General features: G+C 43.0%; 1 protein-coding gene across 6 annotated transcripts in view; it reads right to left on the reverse strand.

The window, feature by feature from the left end:
- The window catches only part of plekha6 (pleckstrin homology domain containing, family A member 6), a 208,910-nt gene that overhangs the window by 109,892 nt on the left and 71,198 nt on the right, over window positions 1-27,820 (reverse strand). For all 6 annotated transcript variants that reach the window (XM_037101582.1, XM_037101584.1, XM_037101583.1 and 3 more), the window contains exons 4-5: window positions 14,773-14,877; window positions 6,549-6,621 (exon numbers count right to left, since the gene is read on the reverse strand). In XM_037101582.1, the coding sequence (XP_036957477.1) occupies window positions 6,549-6,621; window positions 14,773-14,877 (178 nt within the window). The remainder of the gene's footprint in view (window positions 1-6,548; window positions 6,622-14,772; window positions 14,878-27,820) is intronic.

The following is a 27,820-nucleotide window of genomic DNA, read 5'->3' on the forward strand; positions in this document are numbered from 1 at the left end:
GTTGACACTGTTGATGATGATAACAGGCAAGGTGTGGCTAACATGAGCTCCGCTAACTGTCCAAGCAGCTAAAGCTGGATTTTTCTGCTCCAGATTCGCAAAAACTTGTGACACAGATTGAACTGAAGGTTCTGTGTAGGTACCTTGAAACCTGCCTAGAAAAAAAAAACAAAATTCGTAGACATATTTAAACTTAAAAAAAAGAAGTGATGCAGTAGTTACTTTCCCTGGTAAGTGGTTAATTTTATTGTGGAGTAATTCAGTTGCTAACACCGTTCCTTTTTGGAAGAAGTAACTAATAACTATAATTAATTAACGTGCCCAGCACTGGTAATGCATGGGTCAGGGCTTCTTTGGTTCAGGACTGCATACAGCAGTGAGAGAGAGAGATGATCCTCATTAACAAGAAGCATTTTCAGATTTGCATTACGTTTGTGATTTATTATGTTTATGGACAGTATTACATTGGCAGGCGTCACACACCGTTTAAGTTCAGTGACTGAAATCCTCTTCATACTATTCAAAGGTTGCAATAGGTGACTCATCGAACCGGGGTGAAGTTAGTTTTAGGTTGGATATTCAGCAGATATTTGCTCAGGTCGAGCCACGATATTACTGAGGTTCACCCAGTGTGAGCAGCAGGAGGACAGTTAGCTCACCTCCCAGAGCATCGCACTCAGTCGTAGGAAACTGCTTTAATGACGTCATTAAGTTACTAAATATAATACATAAATATATTACTACAAAAAATTTCAGTTTTTTTCAATATCTTCCATGTCATGTGACCCAGTGACTCCAAACCAGCAGCAAATTATATTAGCAAACTGGACAAATGAAACACAGCTATTTATATTGTATTTTAGGGCTTCATCTAGATTATATGAATATTAATATGCAGAAATTGTGATTTTTTTTCTCGATAGCATCAACATCATGTGGCCCACTGACTTCTGAAACAGATTCTGTTTCCATAAAAATAAATAATAATCAAGAAAATAATGGTAATAAAGTTCTCTAATTCTCCAATGCTCAAGAGGGCAGTCTCAGAGTCTTGGAGTAAGAGAGGTACAGTTTGTGTGTTGCTGAGAGCTGAGAATGTGACCATGAACCATGAATGTGACCAGAATGTGTTTGATTTTAAAAGTACTGTTTTAAAAATCTTTGAGCCCCTTTTAGGATGAAGTACATCCTTACCTTTCAGAAAAATGTGCCGTGCCATCTCAGGCCATCTTACTATTTTTTTTTTTTCACATATACTCAACATACATGTGTGTTTTGTTAACCCTGTTACTGACATATCAGTTGCTGTTTTTAAAACAAATCTGATATACAGTGAACGATACGATCACCTTTGTAACACTAAGTGTGTTTACAAAGTGAGAATATTGAGAATTTGACTTTTTTCCATGAATGAATACACTCATTTACCACTGACTCTTTCACAGCATCTTCTGTTTTAAGAAAAAATTATGAAAACAAAATAATAGTACCCCAATTTCTTTGAGTGGATTATTGGTCTCTTTTACTTAACATATTAAATGAGTTGACTTTACATTTGTCTTTTCATTTTTTACATTGTATTAGAGTTTTATACAAGTAACAGGGCTGACACCTCAGTAACAGGGTTGACAAGAGTTACCGTATTGGTCATACTGCTTGTTTAAATTACAGTTATGGCTATAATCAAGTTATAATGGGACATTACTAAATCTTTCAATCAACATGACTAATCTGAATATTTTGGAGACAGATTTCTTAAGAGGAATTAGCATAGAAGATGATGAAAAACAATGATGATACTCTGTATGCAAATGTATTCCAATTGTTTTATTCAAAATGTGAAGGATATTGAAATTACATAACAAAAAAGTGATGTATTGAACATGTTTGGCCTTAACAGAAGAAACAAAAGAAACCTACCGATCACTGGTCGACCTGCTCTACCCGCTGAGCTACAGCGGTATGCTAAACAACACCCTATACTGCAGCCACACTGAACATAAGCCATAACCTCTCTTTCCTCTAATTCTAACTTTGAGGGCGCTGGTGCTGACTCTGGTTCTGGACTTAGAGGAGGCATCATGCACTGATCTATGACCTGCTGCTTCAGCTCTTCTGCATTTCACTTTTGCTGCTCTCCATTTCAATTGCTTGGCTCTCCTTTCTTTTTCATTTAGTTCACCAACAGACAGCTTTTTCCCTGTGTCTCTGTCCTTTCTCCGCTTTTCCCTCTCTTTCCCAAAATATGCTTCTCATCTCTCAGGATCAGCTTCTCGATGTTGTCTGTATCTGCCTTGTTTCTCAGCGGCAGAAAGAGGAATTCTAACAAAATCATATATAACACATACATCAATTCATTGTTAACACTAACCTACTTCATGTAATAAGTTATAATAATAAAAATGATGAATCTGATTTATAAAGCACATTCCTAAAATAATGTTTTTATATTAAAATAAATAAGTATAGGTCAGCCTCAACAAATTGTAGCCCGTCTACCAGTAGAAGAAATAGAAAAACATGATATTTAGGTATGAAGCCTGCAAAAACATGTAAATTATGTAAAGTATATTTTCATGTAAACACAAAGCGCTCAGCTTGAACTACCTATTCATTTGCGCATTTTCATTTGCACATTATTTCTTGTAATTGTTCACTGCCAGCTTGTCTGCTCCTTTTACCAAAAAACAGATTGTGTATATATATTTATATTATATAGTTATATTTTCTACTTTTTAAAATAGCTTATATTGTTAATTTGTTATATTTTCTATTTTTTAAAATAGTTTATATTGTTAATTTGTTATATTTTCACTTGATAGTCATTTGATGCATGCACCAACATCACCACGACAAATTCCTCGTATGTGTAAAATCGCACTTGGCTTTTTCTGATTCTGATTCTGATTCTGAAAAGCATATACTTTCGTCAACCCTGTTAACCCAGAATGGTAACATGGTTGGCGGTAACAGGGTTGACGAAAAATTTTATTGGCCACCATAACTAGTCATGTGGTAAATGTCATGACACCACATGGTGTGCATTCATGAGAGGCTTAAGGCAGGAACACACTGGCCCAACCATTGGACGTCTGAAGCGTTTGGAGAGACTCGGACGAGGTCGGGAACAAATATGTTTGGTGTGTTTAGCTGTGTTTGAAGCTTTTGGAGCCACTCGGACATTGTCTGCTCTGATTCAACATGCAAAGTCTGAGGAGATGGGCTGTCGGCCATCTGAGCCATTGGATTCTCTGATTGGCGGTGTGCTAGCGAATCAGCACAGTGTGTGAGAGGGGTGGAATACTGTGTGCGCTTTGATTTTCTACGCACTCCATTCTGTCATTTCTTGTTTTCATGTTTGGGAGTACTGGCATGAGACTAGTTGTTATTATGTCAGTTCAGGATGTATTAATCTGTGTTCGTTTGGTAATGCCTCGCTGCATGTTTAGTATGCTGCTGTTTTTGTCTGAAATAGTTAAGTTTCGTTTTGATTGAAAGTAAAGAGAGTTGCATAAATAAACCTCTCATCCAGCGCCTTTAAGAGCCACCCGCTTATTGTATCCTGCGCAAGCATACACACTACTGTGGAGTTGGGACCACGTCGAAGCAGTGTATTCAATGCAACTTTTCTGCTGAACGGGTCAGACAAGAGGCAACCAAGTGGTCAGAGAGTGGTTGGATAAGGTTGTTGGATGTCTGGGCAGTGTGTGGGGGCCTTTAAATGTTGTTATATATATACATTTAAAATTTCAAACAAATAACTTTTTAAAGTATGCTTGTGTGGTAACAGGGCTGACACAATGAGCTTGTCTACCCCTGTCCAACATTGCATAACTCAAAGAAAATACATTAAAAGAAGAGGACACTCGTCTTTTCACCATCAACTTCATAAAAGGCAGATGATTTCACTTCCTGGAATGATGCAACTTTCGGAAAAGTCCATTATCTCTGAGGCTGTGTTTTCATTGAAAGTAACAGGGTCGACAACAACCCAGGGACCCGAGTAGATTGTTGTTTTTTTCAACATTTAACACATATTAAGAATAAAACCCATTCATGAGTAATGAAATAACACTTGAGGCTGTCCATCCATCCATCCATCATCTGTACACATTATATGTACGCCGCTTAATCCTCTGCAGGGTCGCGGGGGGGCTGGAGCCTATCCCAGCTGACTTAGGGCGAAGGCAGGGGACACCCTGGACAGGTCGCCAGTCTATCGCAGGGCTACACATAGAGACGAACAACCACACTCTCATTCACACCTACGGACAATTTAGAATGATCAATTAACCTCAGTATGTTTTTGGACTGTGGGAGGAAGCCGGGACTGGGCCTCTCCCCAGAGTAAGGCACAGGTTGAAGATGTGTGTGACCAAACCACAGAGCTGGTCTGAACAGTCCTTTCACACTACGGAGCTGATGCCATAATCTTCCTCATTTTCATTCTCATCTGGTCAGTTGTCAAGGAGAGGGGGGTGATGAGAGGGAGTGGTGGAAGGCTGGGAGGAATGGGGATGGAGCGGAGTAATGGGAGAGGGGTGTCGAAGAAGACAGGTTAGGGGGGAGAGTGGGGGGTGTGTGAAAGTGGATCAGGGTCAGTGGAGGGGATTGAGGGGCCAGACCCATCATGGCAAAAAAAGTTATTTAGAGTATTTGCCCAGTCCTGGTCCCTCTGTCCACCTTTTCCATGACCACGTTCCTCTTTTAACTGATTTTCCCCTTCCTTACTTCATGCCTGAGCTCCTTCTGGACTCTCCTCTGTTTCTCTTTGTCCTCTGATCTGGAAACGCTCCTCTTTTCATTCAGTAGGGTTTTGATCCTAGAGTTCACCCAGGGTTTGTTGTTGGTAAAACACTGTACCTTCCTTGTGAGGCACAGTGTTCTCCACACAGAAATGTATGTAGTCTGTGATGCAGTTTGTCAGGCTTTTGATGTCTCCCCCCGGTAGGCTGCAGAGTGCTTTCCAGTCTGTGGTGTCAAACCAGTCCCTCAGCCTTTCACTAGCCTCCTCAGACCAAACCTTCACTTACTTTATCTGTTGCAGACTTTTAATAAATAATAAGGTTTGTTGTCAGGTAGCAGATGGATCAGGCTGTGATCTGAGCCACCAAGCGGGGAGAGGGAGAGGATGACTATGCTTCCTTCAAGTTTACATACAGTAAATCCAAGGTATTATTGTCCCTGGTGTGACATTTCACGTACTGGGTGAAGGCAGGGAGACAAGAGGACATGGGATCAGGGTTATAGTCCCCAGAGTTGAGGTGGAGGGACTAGGGATGTAGTGTAGTTAAGAAACTACAGTGTGGAGGAGCTCACAGGCTACCGCAGCATCAGCCATGCGAGGGATGTGAGCAGTTGTAATGATTACATGTGAAAACTCCCTCGGAAGATGGCTGAATGCAAACAGCTAGTAGCTCAATGTCTCTGGTGCAGCACTGCTCTTTAAGACTGATGTGTCCTGGGTTGCACCATCTCTCATTAACAAACACAGCTATGCCCCCTCCTTTCCTCTTACCGCACTCTTCTGATCTCCTGTCTGCCTGTATGATCTGTAAGCCATCCAGGGTTACCAGTGAGTCTGGAAAAAGTCTGTCATGAAGCACATGAGGCTTCACTCATGATACTCCCTCTGCAGCCGAGTCAGTGCCATTAGTTCTTCCACCTTGTTAAGGAGAGATCTGACGCTTCTCTTGATGACAGACGGTAAACATGGTTCATACCGTCTTCACTCCAGCTCTACAGCCTCTTTTCCTCTGCCGTATATATGTAGGGATCCCCATTTTTTTCCACATAGGGAAGTTGCATGTGAGAAATTACATAGTTTTCCATTCAGTAATCAATGTGCTGTAAATAATGGATCATGATGTGAGAGGGGGAGGGGAGAATCCCCTTTTGGTGTATGGGACAGAAAATCACATGATGAGCAATTGTCCCTGAGGTGTTACAGGAAGGTAGATAAGATGACATTTTCTGTCCTAATAAAGGGTCACTTACCTGGGAAAAGCATGATCAACCCAAACCTCAGGGGGTCATTTTTTTGGGAAGAAATGATTAATTACTTGTAAAATTATGTTACCCCCTCTCTGTTTTGTACTTAAGTCAGTAACATTCTGAAGACGAGAGGGAAGACTTTGGTCTTCTCTCCATGAAGCATGTATCTAAAATTCTTTGGAAAATTAACAACTCTCTACCTCACAAAGGAGAATTTACACTACAGGTGTCTTGCGCAGAGTCACCTTGGTAGTATATTGCTGAGACCCATGTGGAAGATATCCAGAACTGCCTTCAACCTTGAGCCAAGAAGGAGTTTTGGTACCTCCTGGGTTTGGCTGGCTGGTACAGATAGTTTGTGCACTAGTTAGCAACCATTGCAGCCTCACTTACAGCCCTGACCTGCAAGGACCAGAAGAAGCCAGTAACCTGGTCAGATGACAGTGATACAGCCATCAACCAGAATAACAAGTAACAAACCCTCATTTTGGCATCAAATCAGCAACACTCATAGAAGCAGGCATCTAGACCGGAGGATAAAATGAAATGCAAACCTTTGTAGTAGAAGAGAGATCTGTCGGTGAGGACGAACCACCTCTTGTTCCACTGCCTCACCCCACTGCTGGCCTGCAGAAACATATGTCACAATCTCATCAATCATTGAATTTCCCCCTATGAAATGGGACAACTCATCAAGACCCTCATATGTTATCAACTTTTGCAGTTTTTTCACAATCACACACTAATAATCAAGTCATTAAATTAATCAGAATCAGAATCAGATAAAAAGAACAATGCTTCATTACCGCTAACCTGAGCAATGGTTTATATGCTTAACATTAGAAACCTGTCAGTGTGGACTGAAATTGGAACAGCGATTTGAATCAATGAGGGGAATGCAACATTGAAATATATCAAAATGTGGGACTGGCTTGCACAAATGCAATAGCAATGTAACGTTAGCAACCAAGCTAGTTAGCTTCCAAGACATTAGCAGACTTTTCACAATTGTTTTACACTCATATTAAAGAAAAAGGACCATGATACATTTCAACAGCAGAATACTAATAAACCTTGGTTTGAAATGTCCATCTGAAAATCATCATTTTTTGGGCATGGAGCCCTAACACTTCACCTTATCCCTCTATCCTAACAAGAATCAGGTTGCCTCAGGTCAGGCAACACGTTGGTAGGGGTACAGTGTAGTTCAGCTGTTCAACATTTACGGTATTTCTGTTTCTGATACCTGTATTAATAAGAATTTCGCAAGTGTAACTTTTACATTGTTTTCGTTCTTATTAATAATTTTATCGTTTTTATAGTGGTGGGGTGGGTAGTGGGTTTGATGCAGAGTTGGCTGCTGGCATAAACACCTTATACCCCTGTTTAGGGCGACAACCACTGAGAGGGGCCAAACAAAAGTGTGACTTTCTTTGTTGTTTTTTTCACTTTGTACAGCCATATGTCATTTACATTATTTAGTTGAGAAAGGGCAAGATTTTACTTTCATTTAGCACGGTGGATGACACTGTGATCTCAGTCCTGATGGGACAGGTCATACAGTCTGTCATTCTGATTAATAGGGGATGGGGTGTGGGTGGGTGAAATAGTCCGGGTTACTTGTAACAAACCCTGGGGTGAAATGTAACATTATGAAATAAGGATTATGACAAAAACATGATGATATTGTAAGCTTTTTATTCAACACCCATTTGGGTGACTTCTAACATTTAACATATGTGTGTGTGTGTGTGTGTGTGTGTGTGTGTGTGTGTGTGTGTGTGTGTGTGAGTGTGAGAGTGAGTCAAGTATGTTAGTTACTGTGAGTCATAGTAGGTGTGTATTTCTGTGTCTGTATTTCTGTGTCTGTATTTCTGTGTGTCTGTATTTCTGGTTGTTTGTCTTGCACATTCAGTCACAGTGGTGACAGACATATGGCAGGCCGCATAGACCCACAGAGTAGCCTACAGGTCTTACACTAACATTTGAATATAATAATACAACTTAACAAAATGTGCACCAGCTACCACAACTGAACATTAGTGTGTGCGTGCGTGAAGTTGAAGTCTCCATCAGAGTCAGAGTGGTGACAGATTTAGGCACTCCAAAAATGCAGGCTTCGTGGGCCCACAGACTACAGGTTATACACTGAACCCAAGCTTATTTTGGCTTTGAGTTATTGAAGTGTTCCATGCACAGAACACAGAAATTCTCATCAGCATCTGACAAATCTGTCCTAGACAGCCTAGATTGTTGCTGGTTTGTGCTAGTTTATTTGTCTTGATACTTGCCCAGACCTTTCTTTGGAAAGCTCATTTTTCGTTTCACTTTGCCAGACCTTCTTCTCTGCTTCTCTTCCAGGGCCATCTTTACAGGTGTATCAGTGATCATTGCTGTTTGATTCCTCTCCCTTCCTGTTAAAGGGATTTTCCTTGGTCCGACTGTTGGTAAAGGTCGAATGTCAGCTGGGCAATAGTTCAAGTGACTCAGTGTTTCTTCAGCACCGCTTGCTGGGGCAGTGGCCTTGTGGGCAGCTGGATCAGGACGATCTGTGTCCTTTGAAGGTGAAAACTCACTTTCCTCAAATATGTCTGGATTGTAAGCCATATTCCAGGGCACTGGAATCCAGCCTGTACAGTTTTTGGTGTAGCTGCAGCTGGAAGTGCTGGTATGTGATATATCATCATGGTCTTTTATGGATTCATTCTCATCCAGGAATCGCTTGCGCTGTTCACCATTTTCTTCAATGGGTCATATACACTCCTGTCAAGAGGTTGGCGCTTGCAACTGCAGTGAGGGGGGAATGTTAGCATCACAATTCCATTGCTCTTGCATAGGTCAATGGCAGCAATTGACAGGTGTGAGGTGTGATTATCCATAAGAAGTAGCACCTTTCTTCCTCAGGGCTGACCTTGATATGGTTTGCAGAGTGCTTAAGAAAGATGATGAAATCAGTCTCCTGTATCCATCCAGATTTATTTCCACCTCCAATACTTCCTACTGGCCCGTCTACAAAGTGCTCTGCATAACGTATAAGCTGGAACACAAACATTGGAGGAATTGTGTTGCCAGTGGCATTGACTGCACATGCAATAGACACCAGTGAACCCCTTTCTCCCAATGTCATTGCCCCAGTGCCACATTTTGCAATCACTCTGTTTGGGGTTTGTACAGTTGTTATGCCAGTCTCATCAAAATTCTTGAGGTCGAATGCAATTAAATAGTGCCTCCTTATGACTATGACTCAAATTTTCTGAAAAAAACACGCTACATTGTTTTTATTAAAACTGGTGGCCCGTGTCAGGCTGGTGACCTCTGCACTCCTAATGGACAGAGTTAGGTTTCTTTTCATGTAGGCTGAAAACCAGTCTGCTCCAGCCGTTGAAGATTCATCTGATGACTCAAGATGGCCGCACGTGTATCTCTGTGAGCATCTCCTGAATTTTCAGTCTGCATTATGAGCTAATTCTCCTGAACTTTGAAAATGTGTTTTTTTTTACTCATTTCATCCTCACTCGTTAAACATTTGAATCAGTCTTTTTCCATAACTCTACTTCAATTAAGGAACTTCTAAAAGCCGATACGTTCACCTCATCCTCTACAATGGCCTCTAACGAAGCTCTTTTTGAGGCTATGCAGCATATGAAATCAGAACTGTGCTCTCACATTGATTTGAAAATGGATCGGCTACAAACAAGTATTAATTAATTGCAATTGTCGCTGACTACCCTTGATGACCATATGACTCTGATTGAACAACGAGTCAGTAGAAACGAGGACACAATAAGCAATTTGCAAAAGCGAGTCAAAGACCTGGAGAAACAAGATAATTACCTGACAGACAAAGTTGAGGATCTCAAGAACCACAGTCGCTCCTCAAATCTGTGGTTCCTGAATGTCCCTGAGTGTGCCGAGGGCCGTGATATGCTTGGCTTTATCCAGCAACTTATTCCACAGTTCCTTGGCAAGATGAACTTTCCATCGCCTACTGTCATTGAACGAGCTCATCGCACTGGCACCACTCACAGGGAGGGTATCCGGGTCTCCGGTCCACGGCCAATACTGGAAAAACTTCTTAATTTCCAGGATAAACTGAAGATACTCCGACTTGCTTGAGAGAACAGGAATCTCTCATTCAAAGGCTTGAAGGTGTACATCTACCCGGACTTCAGCGATAGAGTACTGGACAAGCGGCAGCTGTTTGACACAGTCAAGAAAAAGCTCTGTGAGTTGGATATTAAATACTCATTACAACGTCCCACCTTGCTGAGAGTTATCCATGACGGAACATCCACACTGTATCGTACTCCTACGGCGGTTGACGCTGTACTTGTCACACCGTGGTGAGGGACGTCCTGTCTTGGGTTTTTGTCTTGTGAATTTCATGTTTTATTTTGAAAAGTAACTCTCCTCTCGTTTCAGGTCACTTGCCCTTCCTCTTGTGTCCCCGGTCTGACGTCACCCCTGATCCTTGATTATTTTCACCTGTGTTCCCCTTCCTCGTGTGTATAAAGTCTTTGTCTTCCCCTGTCTGCGTCGCCGAAGTATTTCGTCATTTGTCGTATACGGAAGCCTTGTCCACAGTCTTACCTCGAAGCCATAGTTGAGTATTGTCAAGTTTTATTTTCTGTAATTGTTTCTCTTTGGTTGATTGATTTTTGTTACTAAAGTTCTGGTTAGAGTTTTGATTTTCAGTTTAGAAATTTTTGATAGCCTTTTATTTCCTCCGTGTGGAGCGCCTTTTGTTGTACCTTTTGTATTATTCAGTATAGATAATTTTCATAGCCTGTGTGCTGACCTCTTCGGAGTGATTTTGTTTTCCATTTAAAGTTTTATAGTCAAGCATTTAAGATCAGTGTAGATTCCTCCTTCAGGAGCGCTTTTCGTTTTGCATGTTCTATGTCTTGTTTGTCTTGTCTGTCTTCATAGATTTTCATAGCGATTGATTTATCAATTCATACTGAATAGTTGCAATTCAGCAAAATAAAACCTGTCATTACACCTGCTATTCTGCATCTGAGTCCTCTCTCCTTGTCTGAGTCTGACAGTACTTAGTAAAGTCTGTGATACCACCATGAGCTCTGCAACATTTTCCCCAGTTTGATGCTTCCTTCCATGCATGAGTAGAAACTGGCATATGTGGGTAATGTTGGCATTCCCTTTTTCTTTCTTTTTCTTCTTTTCATTACCCCCACCAGTTTCTTTCCTTCATGCGTAGAGTCATGTATAATTTTTAGCTGTTTGGACTAATCTTATGCAGATATATTAACTTTCTCATGACACTAACTGTAGGCACCAGATTTGTTTGCCATTAACAGCGGTGGAACTGTCACCATTCATTTTTAAATGCATTCAATTTAATCTTCCTTCATACTTAAAACAATCTCCCATGCCAGCTTAGGTCTATTACTTCTATTCATGGTTTCAAAGCATTACTTCTAATTCATTTGCAAACTCATTGTTCTTGTTTCTGATTTTGTGTCTTATTTATTTATTTATTTATTTATTTATTTATTTATTTGTATTTTATTTTATTCTCATTTCTCATTCACTTTATCATTTATTTTGTTGTTGTATAAATTGACATTCCTGTAACTTTTGTTTTCTCACTTGTAAGCACGGATACTCCTAAACTGATTACTGAACTCAGATTTGGCTGTCAGTGGATGAGCTGGGCTTTGGAGAGCCTTGTCTGTGTCTGTATGAGTGTGTGTGTGCATGTATAAGTCCTGTAAAGTCTTTCACTGTTTTTTGTTTGTTTTGGCTTTGTACTATATTTGTCATTTTGTGGAAGGACCCCCTTGAAAATGAGATGATTCATCTCAAGGGGCTATCCTGAATAAATAAATTCAAATGACTTTGGATGTTTGCACCAATATTTCACTTTAAGCTGATATGCAAGTTCTCTTACCTGTAATTTTAAATGCACAGTAATAAATGTTCAATATTCCCCTATCAATTACATTTTACATTGCCACCAATATAAATTGCTAACTTTCTCATGACTTATGCTTTACCAGTTCCAATCTGCTTACCTCAGATGGACAGAGTCCATAATATGCATCAGCAGCCCACATAAGATATTCTGTCAGTTCTTTCTGTCATGAACCTCGGGCTCAGTATGTGTGTGAATGTAGTTTTGGCTTTCTTTTGTTCCTTTTGGTGTGCTTTGTGTGTTTTTGTTTTGGTGTCTGTCTCTGTGTCGTGCTCTCTTCCCCCCTCTCCTCTGGAAGCCACTGGTGGGCATGGTCGTGGAGGATCCTGCCAACGCACCTGCAGCTCATCATCCTGCAATCAACTCACCTACTTATACTCAGACCACCTTCCAGACCTCGCCAGGTCGTTGAATCAGTTCTTGTGAGAAACGCCAGCCAACTCTAGACTACACTCGTGCTTAATTTCTTGCTAATCCTGTTTTTCCCCATCTTGCCTCGGACCACCAGTCCTGAGCCTGACCCAGTCTGACTGCCAGCACAGCCGACTTTGAGCCTGGAGCCTGAACGCTACCTCCATTCTCTGACACCACGAAAACACCTGCCACGCCAACCTCAACCTGATCTGAGCTATCTCCAATAACATCTCTTGTATTTAATCATCTATCCTTGTCTGCATTTGCATCCAGGTCCCTGGTTCTTACACTTTCTCCTGTTTATCAGTGAAGACCTTCTTTCCACTGTGGTAGCCTACACCTGGAAGTTCGCTTGATCTCTTCTCTTCTAATTCCTTCCCCTCCTTAGAATATCTTTACAGTGTGACTTGGCATATGCCATACAATTTTGCCACAGATCGACTTTCCCTGCTCTCTACAAAATGCTGAGAGGCACCCCGCAGTCAGTCTCTCTCTTCCAAAACCTAGGCATACTGGCAGTCTGCTACAGGGTGCTACTTTCTCACATGTGGAATAAGGACTAAAATGAGCATGTGCATAGTGAATCAGGTGATTTGTTACAAGTTCTTGATTAGAGAAATGGGAAGTGTTCAACTGACCTGTGATACAACCATCCCCATTTTCATACATACTTTGCACTGTACTGCTTTTTGCACTTCTGGTTTGACGCTAACTGCATTTTGTTGTCTCTGTACTTCTACTGTGCACAATGACAATAAAGTTGAATGAAATCTAAACTTATCTAATTTAATCTATTATGTGGATGGAAAGGAGCCTTTAAATGTCTGAAAGCAGCCTCTCAAATCATTAAAGCATGGTGTACATGTGTTGTGAACCTGCCTATGAAGGTGCATCTTACTGAAAACTCTTGTTACTGCAAAACCCTCTCTGCTGCTCCAACATTTGACAGCAAAGTGGGCTCGGTCGAAAACCAGCAACAACACTAAAGCTGCGCTGTGTGCTGCTTCAGCCGGCAAAAAGATGGCCACTGATTCTTCCTTGTCATGATGAATAATTTCACTCACCCACACCCCAACACCTATCAGTCAGAGGACTGAGATCCACCCCCAAATTAAAGTGAAATTCTCGCCAAAATGCAACCTAGTTTTTTTTGTTAATGTGTATCCACATACACTCTACACAGACATGTCGATCCCTGAGTATGTCTGAGCTGCCATGATGACGGGAAGAAGCTCCTGCTAATGTGAATTAACTTTGTTAACTTTCTTTTCAGTAAACTCTGTGTACACAAACAGTGTTCTCAATGCTGGTGTTCATGTGTAGAGACCCTGGTGATACTGTAAGCAAAGTTTCATGTTGTGTCGAGCATTCTTATTGTTTTAATGAATGATTTTATGAATGATTTTGATGCTAGTGTAAAAGTACTCCATGTACTCCCATTGAACATTTGTTTGAGCCAAAAACAAAAATACTGTCAATCTTAAAAGTGCCTCTTTCATCGTAATTATTCTTTTACACGAAGGTTTGACACATATACATTCATGAAAACAGCCAAGTTGCATTTCTGGTGAGAGTTTCATTTTAAGCACTAAGGGACAGTGCAGCACTCCTCTTAAATAGAACATTTTGTTCAGTCAAACAGAGTTGTTCTCATCATTTTTATTGATTATTGATAACTATCAAAGGCAATCTCTATGTAGAAAGATTGAACTGTCTGTAGCTGTGTCTGGTTGCTTGTATGGGTGCTTCCAGCTGATCATTGAGAAATGATGCCCTCTTCAGAGGAAGGAGGACTGATTCTTTCCTCTGTTCAGCCCCATAGATTTTTACTGTAGACTTAATGATCACAATGTCATCTACTGTGCTCAACGAAAGCAAAATCTCACCCTGTCTCAACCAAAGAATGAAGTAGAACTTAATCAAATCTTGTAAATTAGATATTATGAAAAATAATTATCAAGTTTGTATAATAAAATAGTCCTATTTGTACAATATAACTTTCCCTTTTGTACATTACAAATTATCACATTATAACAAGAAACTTAGTTTTTACATTATGACGTGATACTGTTTTTTTGTGTGTGTGTGGCAGCAACATGCTTCCGTACTCTTAACAAACAAGACAGAATTTTGCAACCTTTTATTGACCAATTCAACCATATTAAATCCTCTGGGAAGAATTAGACCTAATAAGGAAAGGAAAGGAATTAAGGAACTGAGTGCTTAGTCATAAGGATGCAGATGCTTGATGATCTTGTTGTACTTGTCACTTTATTTGTTGAAAAACAAAATGAATATAGTTTAAAAACCAAATATTTTGCACACATCAAGTAATTTGTTTCTGTGATACAAATCTCCTTTTGCTTGCTGACAATTAGACTGATGTAATGTCCATGGAGTTCTTTAATAAAAAATAAAAAAAGTTTTACCTGCTTGTACAGCCATCCCTGTTTGGTCACCTCTGCTTTTGGATTCCTGTGCATAGAGTTGGAGCGTTTCCCAAATGTCACCACCTTTGTAGGAGTGGAAGGCATCTGTAGGTCAAATGAGATATGGAAGACAAGGAAGATAATTTATATATTGATTTAATGTTTGTTAGTTCACATTAACAAGGAATGCACGACATATTGATGAATGAATCCCATAAATGTATGGCAGCATAAGGAATAATGTGTATTCAGAGCTCGTAATGCAGAGTCAAATTGCTTTCACTGACTTAAAGGGATATTCCAGTATAAATTTAATCCATGGTGTAACAAAACCTTGACACCAAGTATGCAAACATTTACATACAGTTGTACTGAACAGGTGTGGGGCCTTGCAAGGCACAATTAAGTAGTGTTTATGCAACATTAAAAGGGTTTTTTTTTTTAGTTTCTTCTTGACAGTGTCGAAGTTAGCAACATTCACTCTTGTACAATATTAAATAGACATCAAGAAGGTTCAAAAGTCTTTATTCAGCGCTAAGATGAAAGCACACCATCTAACTAACATGTACAGCTTGCAGCTCTCTTTAGCTGTTAGGCCCAGAAGAAGAGCTCTTGAGGGCAGGCAGCCCTGTGGGAGCAAGGTGGAGAGGGAGAGAACAAGGAAGGTGCTGGAGTTTTGACTGTCTGGTCAGAGGGGGGTCTGTCACCCTGACTAATAGTAGCTCAAAAGCTGAATTTTGCACCTAGGTGTGAAGAATGGTGAATTCTGGGACACTCAGTGCGCTTATATCCACAGCTTAAGGGGGGTACCCACATAGGGATTTTATAAATCTTAAGAGATTTTTTATCTGTAGAGCTCCCACACATGAAGATTACAAAATCATCTTTGATCGTACTGTGTGTGGTGTGCTCTGATATTCTCAGCACAGGACACCACACACATAAAGATTATCTGTCTCATGTCCGATCTAGAATCTAGTCCTCCGAGCCAGAAATATCACGTGATCAAACATGATCTACAGTAACCAATGGTGACAACCCCAGCGTCACCGGGCTCTTCATGAACGGAGAAGAGCATAGAATGTATGTAAAGAGAGTAGAGTAAGAGTAAATAGACGTTTTAAAACATGACATACATGGAAGACATAGCAGAGGGAATGTGAGCTGCTCTGACAACACACAAAACTTGCATTAACCACCAGTATGATGTTAACGGTAGCGCATAATGGTTAGCATTAGTGTCGATGCTAAACCCATTAAAAACATTAAAATGGCTGATTCAAACACCCCCATAGGAAAAGTTAGATTTCACCTCTGTTTTAATTTATGTCCGCCTCCTTGTTCCTCAGTCATCTGGGTGGCTACAATTTCACATCACATTTCAAGGAGTAGTGGCTCAGGAGTTGTCGGCTTTCCCCACAAACAAAGATTTTTTGTCGTAAATATTGAACAAGTTTAAAATTTACGATTGTCGGCCGCGACCCATTTCCGAGCAAATTATCGGGACAAATTGACTCTTATTACACAACAGACCACAGGATAATCATATAGGATAATCTTTTAAGACAGACAATGATCTTCCGTGGTCAGAAAGGGGTAAAATCGGAGTAAAATCAGCCCGAATATCGTTATGTGTGTGCCCCCCTTTAGTCAGATTACAGCCATAGTTCAACTATGCAACTCAGTCAGACAACTGCAATTGTCTGAGTATACATGACAGTGAGAAAATAGAATTACTGGGTGAAGCATGTGCGCTATTGGTACACTAGGTGGCGCTGTACCCATTTCAACTAGTGGTAACAGAAACACCTGCTGACCTCTTTACATCACCCGCTGCCTCGGCATTTAAGGGGGATGGCATACAAAGAGCGAGGAGAAGCTACATCTTCGTACATTTCTTATATGGTGTACATATGGTGATAGTTACATCGGGTGATTTAAACTTAACTCCTTCTACTTCTGGCTCATGGCTCTGGGAAAAGTCTCGCACCTGCACAGAAAGCAAAAAGCTGATCCAGTGGAATGTATACATGCACGAGTAATGCGACCATCAATTGAATAATCTAAGTGTATTAATCCGACCCGTTCCGTTTTCTTCTGATTTTTTCGCGAGGGTCGTGGGGATGATACCACGCGGGGGATGGGCAAAGGATGGCCTGGATGAGTCGCCAGCTCATCAAAGGACCCTTCCTGATGGCAGAGGCTGCCACACAAGGTGCCAACTGCACATCAGGAGCAGTTTTGGGGTTCAGTATCTGGCTCAAGGACACTTCAACACGTAGCTCAGTTCCACCCCAGGGGAGAAGGGATTCGAGACCTTCCGATCACTAGTCCTTCAGCTCTACCCAGTGAGCTACAGCTGCCCTAGAAATCCGATCCCGGTCCGATTTTAGTCAGACTAAGGTGTGTACATGCATCTTAAAAATCCGATCATAGTCGGACTAACCCAGTAATTCGGTTTACTTGTGTGTCATGTAAACACGCTGGCTGAGTTCAGTTGAGAGTCCATTTTGAAATCCACAATGAATGACTTCATCTGTGGGTCCCAACACAGTTACATCACAGCAATTTTGAATTCTAATGATTTCTAGAACTCTCATTTTTGTGTGATGGAATAAGTGGAACACACTATTTTGTCACAAAATACATTCAGAAAGTTTGGTTCAAAAGGTTTTAACCACTCCTTTTACAGATTCAGTGAAGTTCAACTAAATTTGCTAGCTTCCTGGCACCAAGTTGTTTCTTTAGAACAGTCCACATGATTCGATTGGGTTCAAGTTAACCATTCCTCTACCACTTTTCTGTTGGAACACCCAACTGCACCCAAGTCCCAATCTTCTGGCTGAAAAAGAATTTGGAGAAAGCATTCTTGTTCATAATTACATTTACTTGCTTCAGAGCAGCAGATCCACTGGCAGCAAAACAGCCCCAGAGCATTTGGAGGTTTTTGCTTGACTCTACCCCATCCTGACCAATTTTCTCGTAGCAGCAGTGGGTAGTTTGCAGTTTCTTCCCGATTGTGGCAATGACAGAACTGTGCTATGCACTTCATACTTACAATAGCTTGCACAGTTGATCTCGGGACCTGTAACTGCTTTAAGATGGCTTCAAGTGACTGTCCTGGCTTGCTCAAATTAATAATGCACTCTTTCAGATCCATGCTGAGCTCCTTAGACTTTCCCATGTAAGTGTATCAAACAAGCTCCATTAACATAAAGTCATCAGCAGTTGTCATTCACAATCCCTCAGAGGAAGTTAAGAGGTCATTCTACAATAGAAATTTGATTCACACAACTTTCTATAATCACCAACATTGATTGTTGGTGTATGTATATTTTTGAACCAGCAGACTTGGTCACATTTTCAGATGATCTGTGAGAAATTCATTATTGAACCAATGTCCACGCATGTGTCTTTCTGACAAAATGGTATTGTGTAGTGTTCCATCCATTCCATCACAAAAAAAATATTAGAGTTGTAGAAACCATTGGAACTCAAGACTGCCTATTCTTTACAAGTAGAAGTAGTAGTCATCATCTCCTTTTATTATAAGTTTTTAGTTTTATGATTTTAAAGGAGAAATCCTGTTATTCTTACGGGATAATCAGAACAAAATTGAGGCAAGTTATTCATGCATATAGATTCCATACACACATGGCATGGAATAAGTGACACTTAGCTAATTCATGTGAATTCAAAATTTTGCACTCAAGCAAGGATTTGGGACATTCATGGGCTCCATAGTGCCCCATGATGTCCATGATGCAAAACACCAAAAATTGTGAGTTTTTATTAAACCGCCTGGGCGTGGAAGCGCAGCAAATTTTCATGTGTCAGCATGACACAGGAAGTTGTTGTAGCTCACACATACTTTATCCAATCTTTCCCAATCTCCAGGTGCTCCGAGGTGTCTAAAATTTGACAGGCTGTTAGAAGATCTCCAGGCTTTAAAAAAGTTGTGGCCATTTTACATTCACTGTGAAAATTTAGTGTATTTTGGGTCATTTCCAGGGTGCTTTAACAAACTATTCCTCGAGGGAATTATCTCACACTTAGTCAGCCTGTAAAATACACTTCAGTTATAAAAAGCTGTCAAGTTGTTACAAGAGTTTATATCAGCCAATCTTCCCCACACTTAACATGCCTGATCCAAATCAGGACCTGAAGACATCTGAAGATGTTTAAGAATTGGGAGTTGCAAATGTGATAATGCCCCCTACGACATCTTTTTTAGGGCCCGAGCAGGGAACCTGCAAGGACCCTATTGTTTTTCAAAGGATTCTTTATTAGGGCCCGAGCAGGGAACCTGCAAGGACCCTATTGTTTTTCAAAGGATTCTTTATTTTTGTATTTATTTATTAGGGCCCGAGCAGGGAACCTGCAAGGACCCTATTGTTTTTGAAAGGATTCTTTATTTTTTTTAATTTTTTTTTTTCTTCAGACGAAATGATTGCATTTTTCACTGCCTGGACATACCCCAAAACTCACCAAACATGGAATATAAGTCACACCTGGCGAAAAATTTTATAATCTATTGTCGTCCTGAATTTCCACCACTAGGTGGCGCTGTTATTAAGGACAGTGCGTTTTGGCTAATAACTCCCATATACTTTGTCGCACATTCAAAAACCTTATATCCACGTGTTCAGTGAATTGTGCTGAGTCTCGTGGTATACGCCGATTTCCGCCTACTTTTTCGAACTCGTCCCAGGCAATTTAACTGATTTGCACGAAACTTGGCACACAGCATCTGTGGACCCTCCTGACAAAAAGAAATTAAAAGAATTTTGATAAGCCAAACAATACTCAAGTTATTAAATAACAACTTCCTGCAGATTTCCTTCCAAACAGGAAGTGTTGGATATCTCCACAATGGTGTGTCCAAATGACATGAAACATGAGACAGTACTTTGACATGAGTTCCTGAGGATGTGTCCAAAAGTTTAGGCGATGACCACAGGGTGGCGCTCTTTAAATTCAAATAGTTTATATCTCCACATTGGTTGAGCGGATTGACACCAAACTTGGTATAATCATTGCCTCTGCCCTCTTGAGGATATCTGACAAAGGACTTAGCAATCGGCCACTAGGTGGCGCTGTGGTGCCAGTTTAATTTTATATTTGGCCCTGTGCCCACACCTTAACACTTATGGAAATGAAACTCATAGGGGTGGTATAGACTAGCCCCTGCAACTTACATACCAAAAATGACCAGCAGGTGGCACTATTTTCCACGTGAAAGCGTTTTTGGCCCATAAGTCACACATATTGTGTCACACAATGTTAAACCTTATAACTACATGTTCCGTCAGTTCAGCTAAATTATTTGGTGTAGGCCACGCCCACTTTTGAGTTAACTTTCCATTCGCAAAATCGCGACAAATGCAAAACCTACTTTTTCGAACTCCTCCTAGGCAATTTGACCAATTTGCACTAAACTTTGCGTGAAGCATCTGTGGACCCTCCTGACAAAAAGTTATAAAAAGAATTTTGATAGTCCATAAAACGCCTGAAATTTAAAACAACAAATTCCTGCATATTGTGTTGAAAGCAGACGATCGTGTACATCTTAACAAAATACTGTCTGATTATCACGTAAATGACCATAATTGTGTTCCATGGACTGATGAGGCTTTGTGTAAAATTTGGTGCAAATCGGCCAATAGGTGACGATTTGGTCGCAGTCTAATTGGTTTGAATGGAAAGTAAATGGGAAAGTCTTAAAATCTTCTTCTAAACTCATCGCATTTCAACCTCTTGTTGTGCTTCATGCTTTGAGCTACACATACCATTCCACCTTTTAAAGAGCCAGAAGACCTTGAATTGTTGGGCATGTATTCAGTTTCTAAAAATCTTTAACGGTTTTCAAACCATCACAGTTTTGGATTTAAGGATTTTTAGGCCGTCTTGTGATTTTATAATGGGTGGGTATTGCGTGTGCTAGAGTGTGTGACATCATCGCTAGAGTGTAGAGCAGCTGGAAGAACTGGAGAAAAAAAATGTCTTCAGCTTAATCTGGATCTGGATCTTGTTGGCTTCCACCTGATGGTCCTATTTCAGATGTAGGACTTACACTTTTGGCTGTAGAAGTCCTAGAGCGACAAGCACTCCTGCAGCTCCCCTGTAAGGTGCAATGTTAATTTTGAGCCTAGGTTTCTGGAGGAGAGCAGACAGTACTTGTTTTGTCTCTCGCTCTACCTCCGTCATTTTTCACTCTCCATAAATAAAAAATGATATCACAGATTTCACCAATGTCTCCCGTTGCTCAATATATAAATATTTTGGTGATTACCATGACATTTTTTTCGAAACTGTTCACCTTTTAAAGCTCTTTCAGCTCTCTTACTTTTTAGCTTACATCATGCAGCACACCCCATTAGTTAATCTGTTCTTCTCTGATCTGACTGGATTCTCTGGATTTTTTTCAAGATCTCCCAAGAGAACCACTGTGCTTGATAGAGTGGTGGCACACAGACTCCCAAGAGCAAGCACAGTAAGATGGAACTTCCATCTCTGTGCTGTGAACGCTGTGTTTGAGCACGAAAGTGACATCATCCAGTGTCTCGAATTCATCAGGGGAGTTTTATCCTACCACTCTGCGGGAAGCTTTAGGGTTTGTGCGGCTACTGGATGATGATACTTTGAGCTTCTTCCTTAAATTATTTCATTGCATTATGCCTCATGTGGACATTTTCTTCAGCCAGCTCCAGAAGTGGACCATCAACTCAGTCTTTGTCTGGGGAATCATGCAGTAGTACACACACTTTTTTCTGACTTCAGCGTACATTATTTAATATTAGCGGGAGCAGGCCACCAAATTATGAAGGAACAGCTTCTTCATCGCAAGGCGTTGCGTGTAGAAGCCCTGACGGCAGCATGCCCCAAGATGCGTGGACTGCGAGGGCCCGTTCAACGCTGCTTGCAGCTTTAATTTGTTGTTGTTTTTTGACAAAACTTTGCCACACAGCAATCTATACTCAATTTTGAATCATCAGTCTATGTTTTTGTATTAATACGGCTTTGGTTAATAAAGCTCACTTTTTGTTTCCCCCACTTCCTGCCACATGTGTTTGTGTCTGCATTTGGGTCCTAGGATATAAACTCACTGTAACAGAACGAACTGACCATAATGGACCCATCAGACTACAGCATAGCACACACTTGTTGGACATTGGGGATAAATTGTGGGTTGTTTTAGATGGCAAGGTTGACATGGGGGAGATGCTACAGGCCATAGCAGATTTTGACAAAGAACTGTTTTATAGGCCTTGGCTGAAGGCAGTTCTGTGCACTGCACATTTCATTTCTAAAGTGGCTAACCTCAGGAAGACTTTGGTTGCCAACATCAGTGTCTCTGACTCTCAGACTGGGGCTAGCCACCAGCCTGTTCGCCTCCTGTCTACGTCAGGGCCTGCAAATTCCCAGATGTCTCCTTTCTTGGGAATCCAGCTGGTCTGTAAGAAGGCCAGGAAACGGGAAGTTGCTGTAAATCCACTACATGGATGAATCTGATTCAAATTCAGATGTTAAGAGTCCTGGACAGGACACATTTGTCTGCCAATATTCTGTTAGTCATAGCCCATCCTAGTGGCACTGTCACAATGCGGTGAGGGATGTCCTGTCTTGGGTTTTTTGTCCTGTGAATTTCATGTTTTATTTTGAAAAGTAACTCTCCTCTCGTTTCAGGTCACTTGCCCTTCCTCTTGTGTCCCCGGTCTGACGTCATCCCTGATCCTTGATTGTTTTCACCTGTGTTCCCCTTCCTCATGTGTATAAAGTGTTTGTCTTCCCCTCTCTGCGTCGCCGAAGTATTTCGGCGTTAGTCGTATACAGAAGCCATTATCCACAGCCTTGCATTGTAATTCCCAAGTTAAGTATCGCCAAGTTTTATTTTCTGAATTTGTTCTCTTTGGTTGTTTGATTCTTTTGTTTCTTAAAGTTTGTGGTTAGAGTTTTGATTTTCAGTTTAGGATTTTGATAGCCGTTTGTTTCCCTCCGTGTGGAGCGCTTTTCGTTGTACCTTTTTATTATTCAGTGTAGAGATTTTTCATAGCCTGTGAGCTGACCTCTTCGGAGAGTTTTTGTTTTCTATTTAAGTTTTATAGCCTAGTATTTAAGAGCAGTGTAGATTCCTCCTTCGGGAGCGTTTTCCGTTGTATGTCTTATCTGTCTTGTATGTCTTGTCTGTCTTCATAGAAATTTCATAGCCATTGATTTATCATATATACTAAAGAGTTTCAGATCAGTAAAATAAAACCTGTCTTTACTTCAATCATTCTGCATCTGAGTCCTCTCTCCTTGTCTGAGCGTGACAGGCACCAGTAAAAACATTGATATTCTTCCTACAGTAGGCCCTACGGCTAGTGTGACATAAATGTTCCAACACATAATTCAAAACATGCAAATATGGTACTCAAATACATCCAATGCTACTGAAAATAAATTCCTTTTTTCAATGATTCTAGTGCCCACCCACTACAAGGTTTAATTCTCTAGATTTAGCTTTAACAAAGTGATACTTGAAGAAAATATAACCTTACAACCCTACAAAAAACAAACTATTTACCAACAAATACAACACATTGTTTGATAGCTATAACAGTGACACATTAATCACAATTAATTTTTGGATTAACTAACAGTCAACTGATGTGTCAAGTAATCATCCACCAATTGTGTTTATGTTAAGGTTTTAATCTATACATGTTCTAATAGCTAATTTACACTAACAACAATAGTAAGGTAACCTTATCATTAGGTAATGGAGTAATAACTATATAATTAACTAACAGCAGTTAACCTATGTGTCACGTACTCATTAACTAATGGTGTTTATGTTAATTAACATGATTATTCATTAATGTGTCCAGTAATCATTTACAGTTCAATCATTTTAGGTTCTAAATCATCCAGGTCATGGTGATTCTGTCATGACTCTGGTTTTTGTTTGTTCTTGTATCTGTTTTTTTTGGTTTCTTGTATTTGATTTACGTCATTGTATCATGTCTTGTGTTGTGTTTTTGTTTTTCCATGTCTTGTGTCATGTGTTTGATTTTCCATGCCCTCATGTGTCCTTTAAGTTTCTCCTATGTTCTTCCCTCTGGCTCCCTCTGTCTGTTGTCTTGTTCCCTCCTGGTCTGTTCCTCTGTGCTCCTCCCCCTCATTATCACACCTGGCTTCCTTCCTCCTCTCTCCTCACCTGTTCCTTGTCATGTCATTAGTGTCTGTGTATTTAGTCTCTGTGTTCCCCCTCACTCTTTGTCTGGTCATTGTTTGCTGTTTTCTGTCTTCTGTCCGCCCCTGTTCATGCTCCTGTTCATGCTCCTGTCCAGGCTCCTGTCCAGGCTCCTGTCCAGGCTCCTGTCCCGTTTGGTATGTTTTTGGTTTTGAGTTTTCCATGTTTGATTTGTACTTTGCCTTTTTCTTTTGCACTTTGTTGAACTGTTTTATTTTGCTACTTTGTCTTGATGTTTTGTTTGCTACTTTGCCTTTTGACCTTTTGTCTGCTTTTGGTTTTTTTGTAACAGCTTTAAATAAAGCTCGCCTTTTGTTCTCCTTATCTTGCCTCCATTAACTGCATTTGGGTCCACCTCCCTTTCCATAGTCTTTCCCCTTTAAAACCCCTACCTGACAGAATGACTGGAACGTATAATATGGACCCAGCAGTAAAGGGCATGGAGATAATCCGGTGGTACCAGGATTTCGTAACAAATCCTGCTAGCAGGGCTCGGCAAATAGCTGCAAGCAAACTTTTCTTTGAAACTCATGACGCAGCCCTTGCCTCAGCTCCAGCCTCAGCCCATGCTACAGCCGAAGTATCTCCTTTCTGGGGAACCCGGCTTGCATACAAAGTGCCCCCACTGAGAAAGCGACGAGCCCGTCCACGTCCTGGCTCCCTGAAGTCAGACTCAAGGGTTTCAGCCCATGCCTCAGCTCTAGCCACAGCCGAGCTCCCAGCTCAGGCCGCAGCCACAGCCGAGCTGCCAGCCCAGGCCGCAGCCGCAACCACAGCCGAGCTCCCAGCCCAGGCCGCAGCCACAGCCACAGCCACAGCCACAGCCAAACTCCCAGCCCAGGCCGCGGCCGCAGCCACAGTCGAGCTCCCAGCCCAGGCCGCGGCCACAGCCAAGCTCCCAGCCCAAGCCGCAGCCGCAGCCACAGTCGAGCTTCCAGCCCAGGCCTCAGCCACAGCCGAGCTCTCAGCCCAGGCCTCAGCCTCAGCCTCAGCCGAGCTCTCAGCCCAGGCCTCAGCCTCAGCCACAGCCGAGCTCTCAGCCCAGGCCTCAGCTTCAGCCACAGCCGAGCTCTCAGCCCAGGCCTCAGTCTCAACCCCGTCGACACCTGCCAGTGGCCCCCAGTCGGCGGTCCGGTCGACACCTGCCAGTGGCCCCCAGTCGGCGGTCCAGTCGACACCTGCCAGTGGCCCCCAGTCGGTGGTCCGGTCGACACCTGCCAGTGGTCTTCAGTCGGCAGTCCAGATGAGGCCAGTTCCTGCACCTCGGTCGGAGGACCGGCCGAGGCCAGTTCCTGCACCTCGGTCGGGGGACCGGCCGAGGCCAGTTCCTGCACCTCGGTCGGGGGACCGGCCGAGGCCAGTTCCTGCACCTCGGTCGGGGGACCGGCCGAGGCCAGTTCCTGCACCTCGGTCGGGGGACCGGCCGAGGCCAGTTCCTGCACCTCGGTCGGAGGACCGGCCGAGGCCAGTTCCTGCACCTCGGTCGGAGGACCGGCCGAGGCCAGTTCCTGCTCCTCCGGCAAGTTCCAGGTCGCGCCTATGTCTTCGTTGCTGGCCTCCGGCGAGTCTGAGGCCGCGCCTACGCCTTGGTCACCGGTCTCAAGCAGGTTCCAGCCTGCGCCTTACCTCGGTTGGAAGACCGGCCGAGGCCAGTTCCTGCTCCTCGGTCGGAGGACCGGCCGAGGCCCACGCCAGGTCCAGCGCCTGTTCCTGCTCCTCGGTCGGAGGACCGGCCGAGGCCCACGCCAGGTCCAGCGCCTGTTCCTGCTCCTCGGTCGGAGGACCGGCCGAGGCCCACGCCAGGTCCAGCGCCTGTTCCTGCTCCTCGGTCGGAGGACCGACCGAGGCCCACGCCAGGTCCAGCGCCTGTTCCTGCTCCTCGGTCGGAGGACCGGCCGAGGCCCACGCCAGGTCCAGCGCCTGTTCCTGCACCTCGGTCGGAGGACCGGCCGAGTCCCACGCCAAGCCCAGTGCCTGCTCCTCGGTCGGAGGTCCGGCCGAGTCTCATGCCAAATCCAGTGTCTGGTCCTCGGTTGGAGACCCAGCCGAGTCCAGTGCCTGCTCCTCGGTCAGGGGTCCGGCTGAGGTCGTTCGTTGCCAGAGACCCTTCATCGGCTCTCAGACCACCAGCTCCCGGCAAAACTCCGTCGGTGGTCCGACCAAGACCCTTGAGGGTTTCCCAGCCAGTGGTCTGGTTGCCAGTGGGTCTCAGTCCACGCCTTCGCCACCGGTTGCCAGTGGGTCTCAGCCCGCACCCTCGCCTTCGCCTACGTTACTAGCCTCCAGGGGGTTCCAGCCTGCACCTACACCTTCGCCTTCACCGCCAGCCTCCAGGGGAACCCAGCCCGCACCTACGCCTTTGTCTACGTCGCCAGCCTCCAAGGGGTTCCAGCTCGTGCTTTCACCTTCGCCGCCAGCCTCCAGGGGGTTCCAGCCCGCACCTTCGCCTTCGCCTTCATCACTGGATTCCAGTGAGTTCCAGGCCGCGCCTACGTCTTCGTCGCCGCCCTCCGGCGAGTTCCAGGCCGCGCCTACGTTTTCGTCGCCGCCCTCCGGCGAGTTCCAGGTCACGCCTACGTCTTCGTCGCCGGCCTCCGCCGAGTCTGAGGCTGTGCCTACGCCTTGGTCACCAGTCTCCAGCAGGTTCCAGCCTGCGCTTTTGCCTTTGTCCCTGGTCTCCAGTGGGCTCCAGTCCTCGCCTCCATCCTCATGCTTGTTTGGACCTTGGCCCTCCTCCAGACCCCCTCCACCCTCCCGGCTTTGACTCTGGCCCTCCTCCAGACCCCCTCCACCCTCTCGGCTTCACCTGGACTTTGAACCCAAATATTGAGGGACATCTGGGAGCTGTCCCTTAAGGGGGGGGTTCTGTCATGACTCCGGTTTTTGTTTGTTCTTGTATCTGTTTTTTTTTGGTTTCTTGTATTTGATTTACGTCATTGTATCATGTCTTGTGTTGTGTTTTTGTTTTTCCATGTCTTGTGTCATGTGTTTGATTTTCCATGCCCTCATGTGTCCTTTAAGTTTCTCCTATGTTCTTCCCTCTGGCTCCCTCTGTCTGTTGTCTTGTTCCCTCCTGGTCTGTTCCTCTGTGCTCCTCCCCCTCATTATCACACCTGGCTTCCTTCCTCCTCTCTCCTCACCTGTTCCTCATCATGTCATTAGTGTCTGTGTATTTAGTCTCTGTGTTCCCCCTCACTCTTTGTCTGGTCATTGTTTGCTGTTTTCTGTCTTCTGTCCGCCCCTGTTGATGCTCCTGTTGATGCTCCTGTTCATGCTCCTGTCCAGGCTCCTGTCCAGGCTCCTGTCCCGTTTGGTATGTTTTTGGTTTTGAGTTTTCCATGTTTGATTTGTACTTTGCCTTTTTCTTTTGCACTTTATTGAACTGTTTTATTTTGCTACTTTGTCTTGATGTTTTGTTTGCTACTTTGCCTTTTGACCTTTTGTCTGCTTTTGGTTTTTTTGTAACAGCTTTAAATAAAGCTCGCCTTTTGTTCTCCTTATCTTGCCTCCATTAACAGCATTTGGGTCCACCTCCCTTTCCAGAGTCTCTCCCCTTTAAAACCCCTACCTGACAGATTCTAAGTGCTGTATCGAATGAAATTGGTGTTTCAGTTTCCTGAAGACGTTTCATATCTCATCCAAGAGGCTTCTTCAGTTCTGACTAAATGTAGAGGAATTGGCTTTTTAAACTCTGTGTGGGTGTGTCCATACAGATTTGTTAGGGACATGTGTGAGGTCTGAGTTTCAGAGTTGTTAGGGCTACTTGTGAGTCATTGACTTAGCTGGCCTACATTTGGTCTGGAGGGCTAGTTG

The sequence above is a fragment of the Acanthopagrus latus genome, chromosome 6 (genome assembly GCF_904848185.1).
Source record: "Acanthopagrus latus isolate v.2019 chromosome 6, fAcaLat1.1, whole genome shotgun sequence".
Classification (NCBI taxonomy): domain Eukaryota; kingdom Metazoa; phylum Chordata; class Actinopteri; order Spariformes; family Sparidae; genus Acanthopagrus; species Acanthopagrus latus.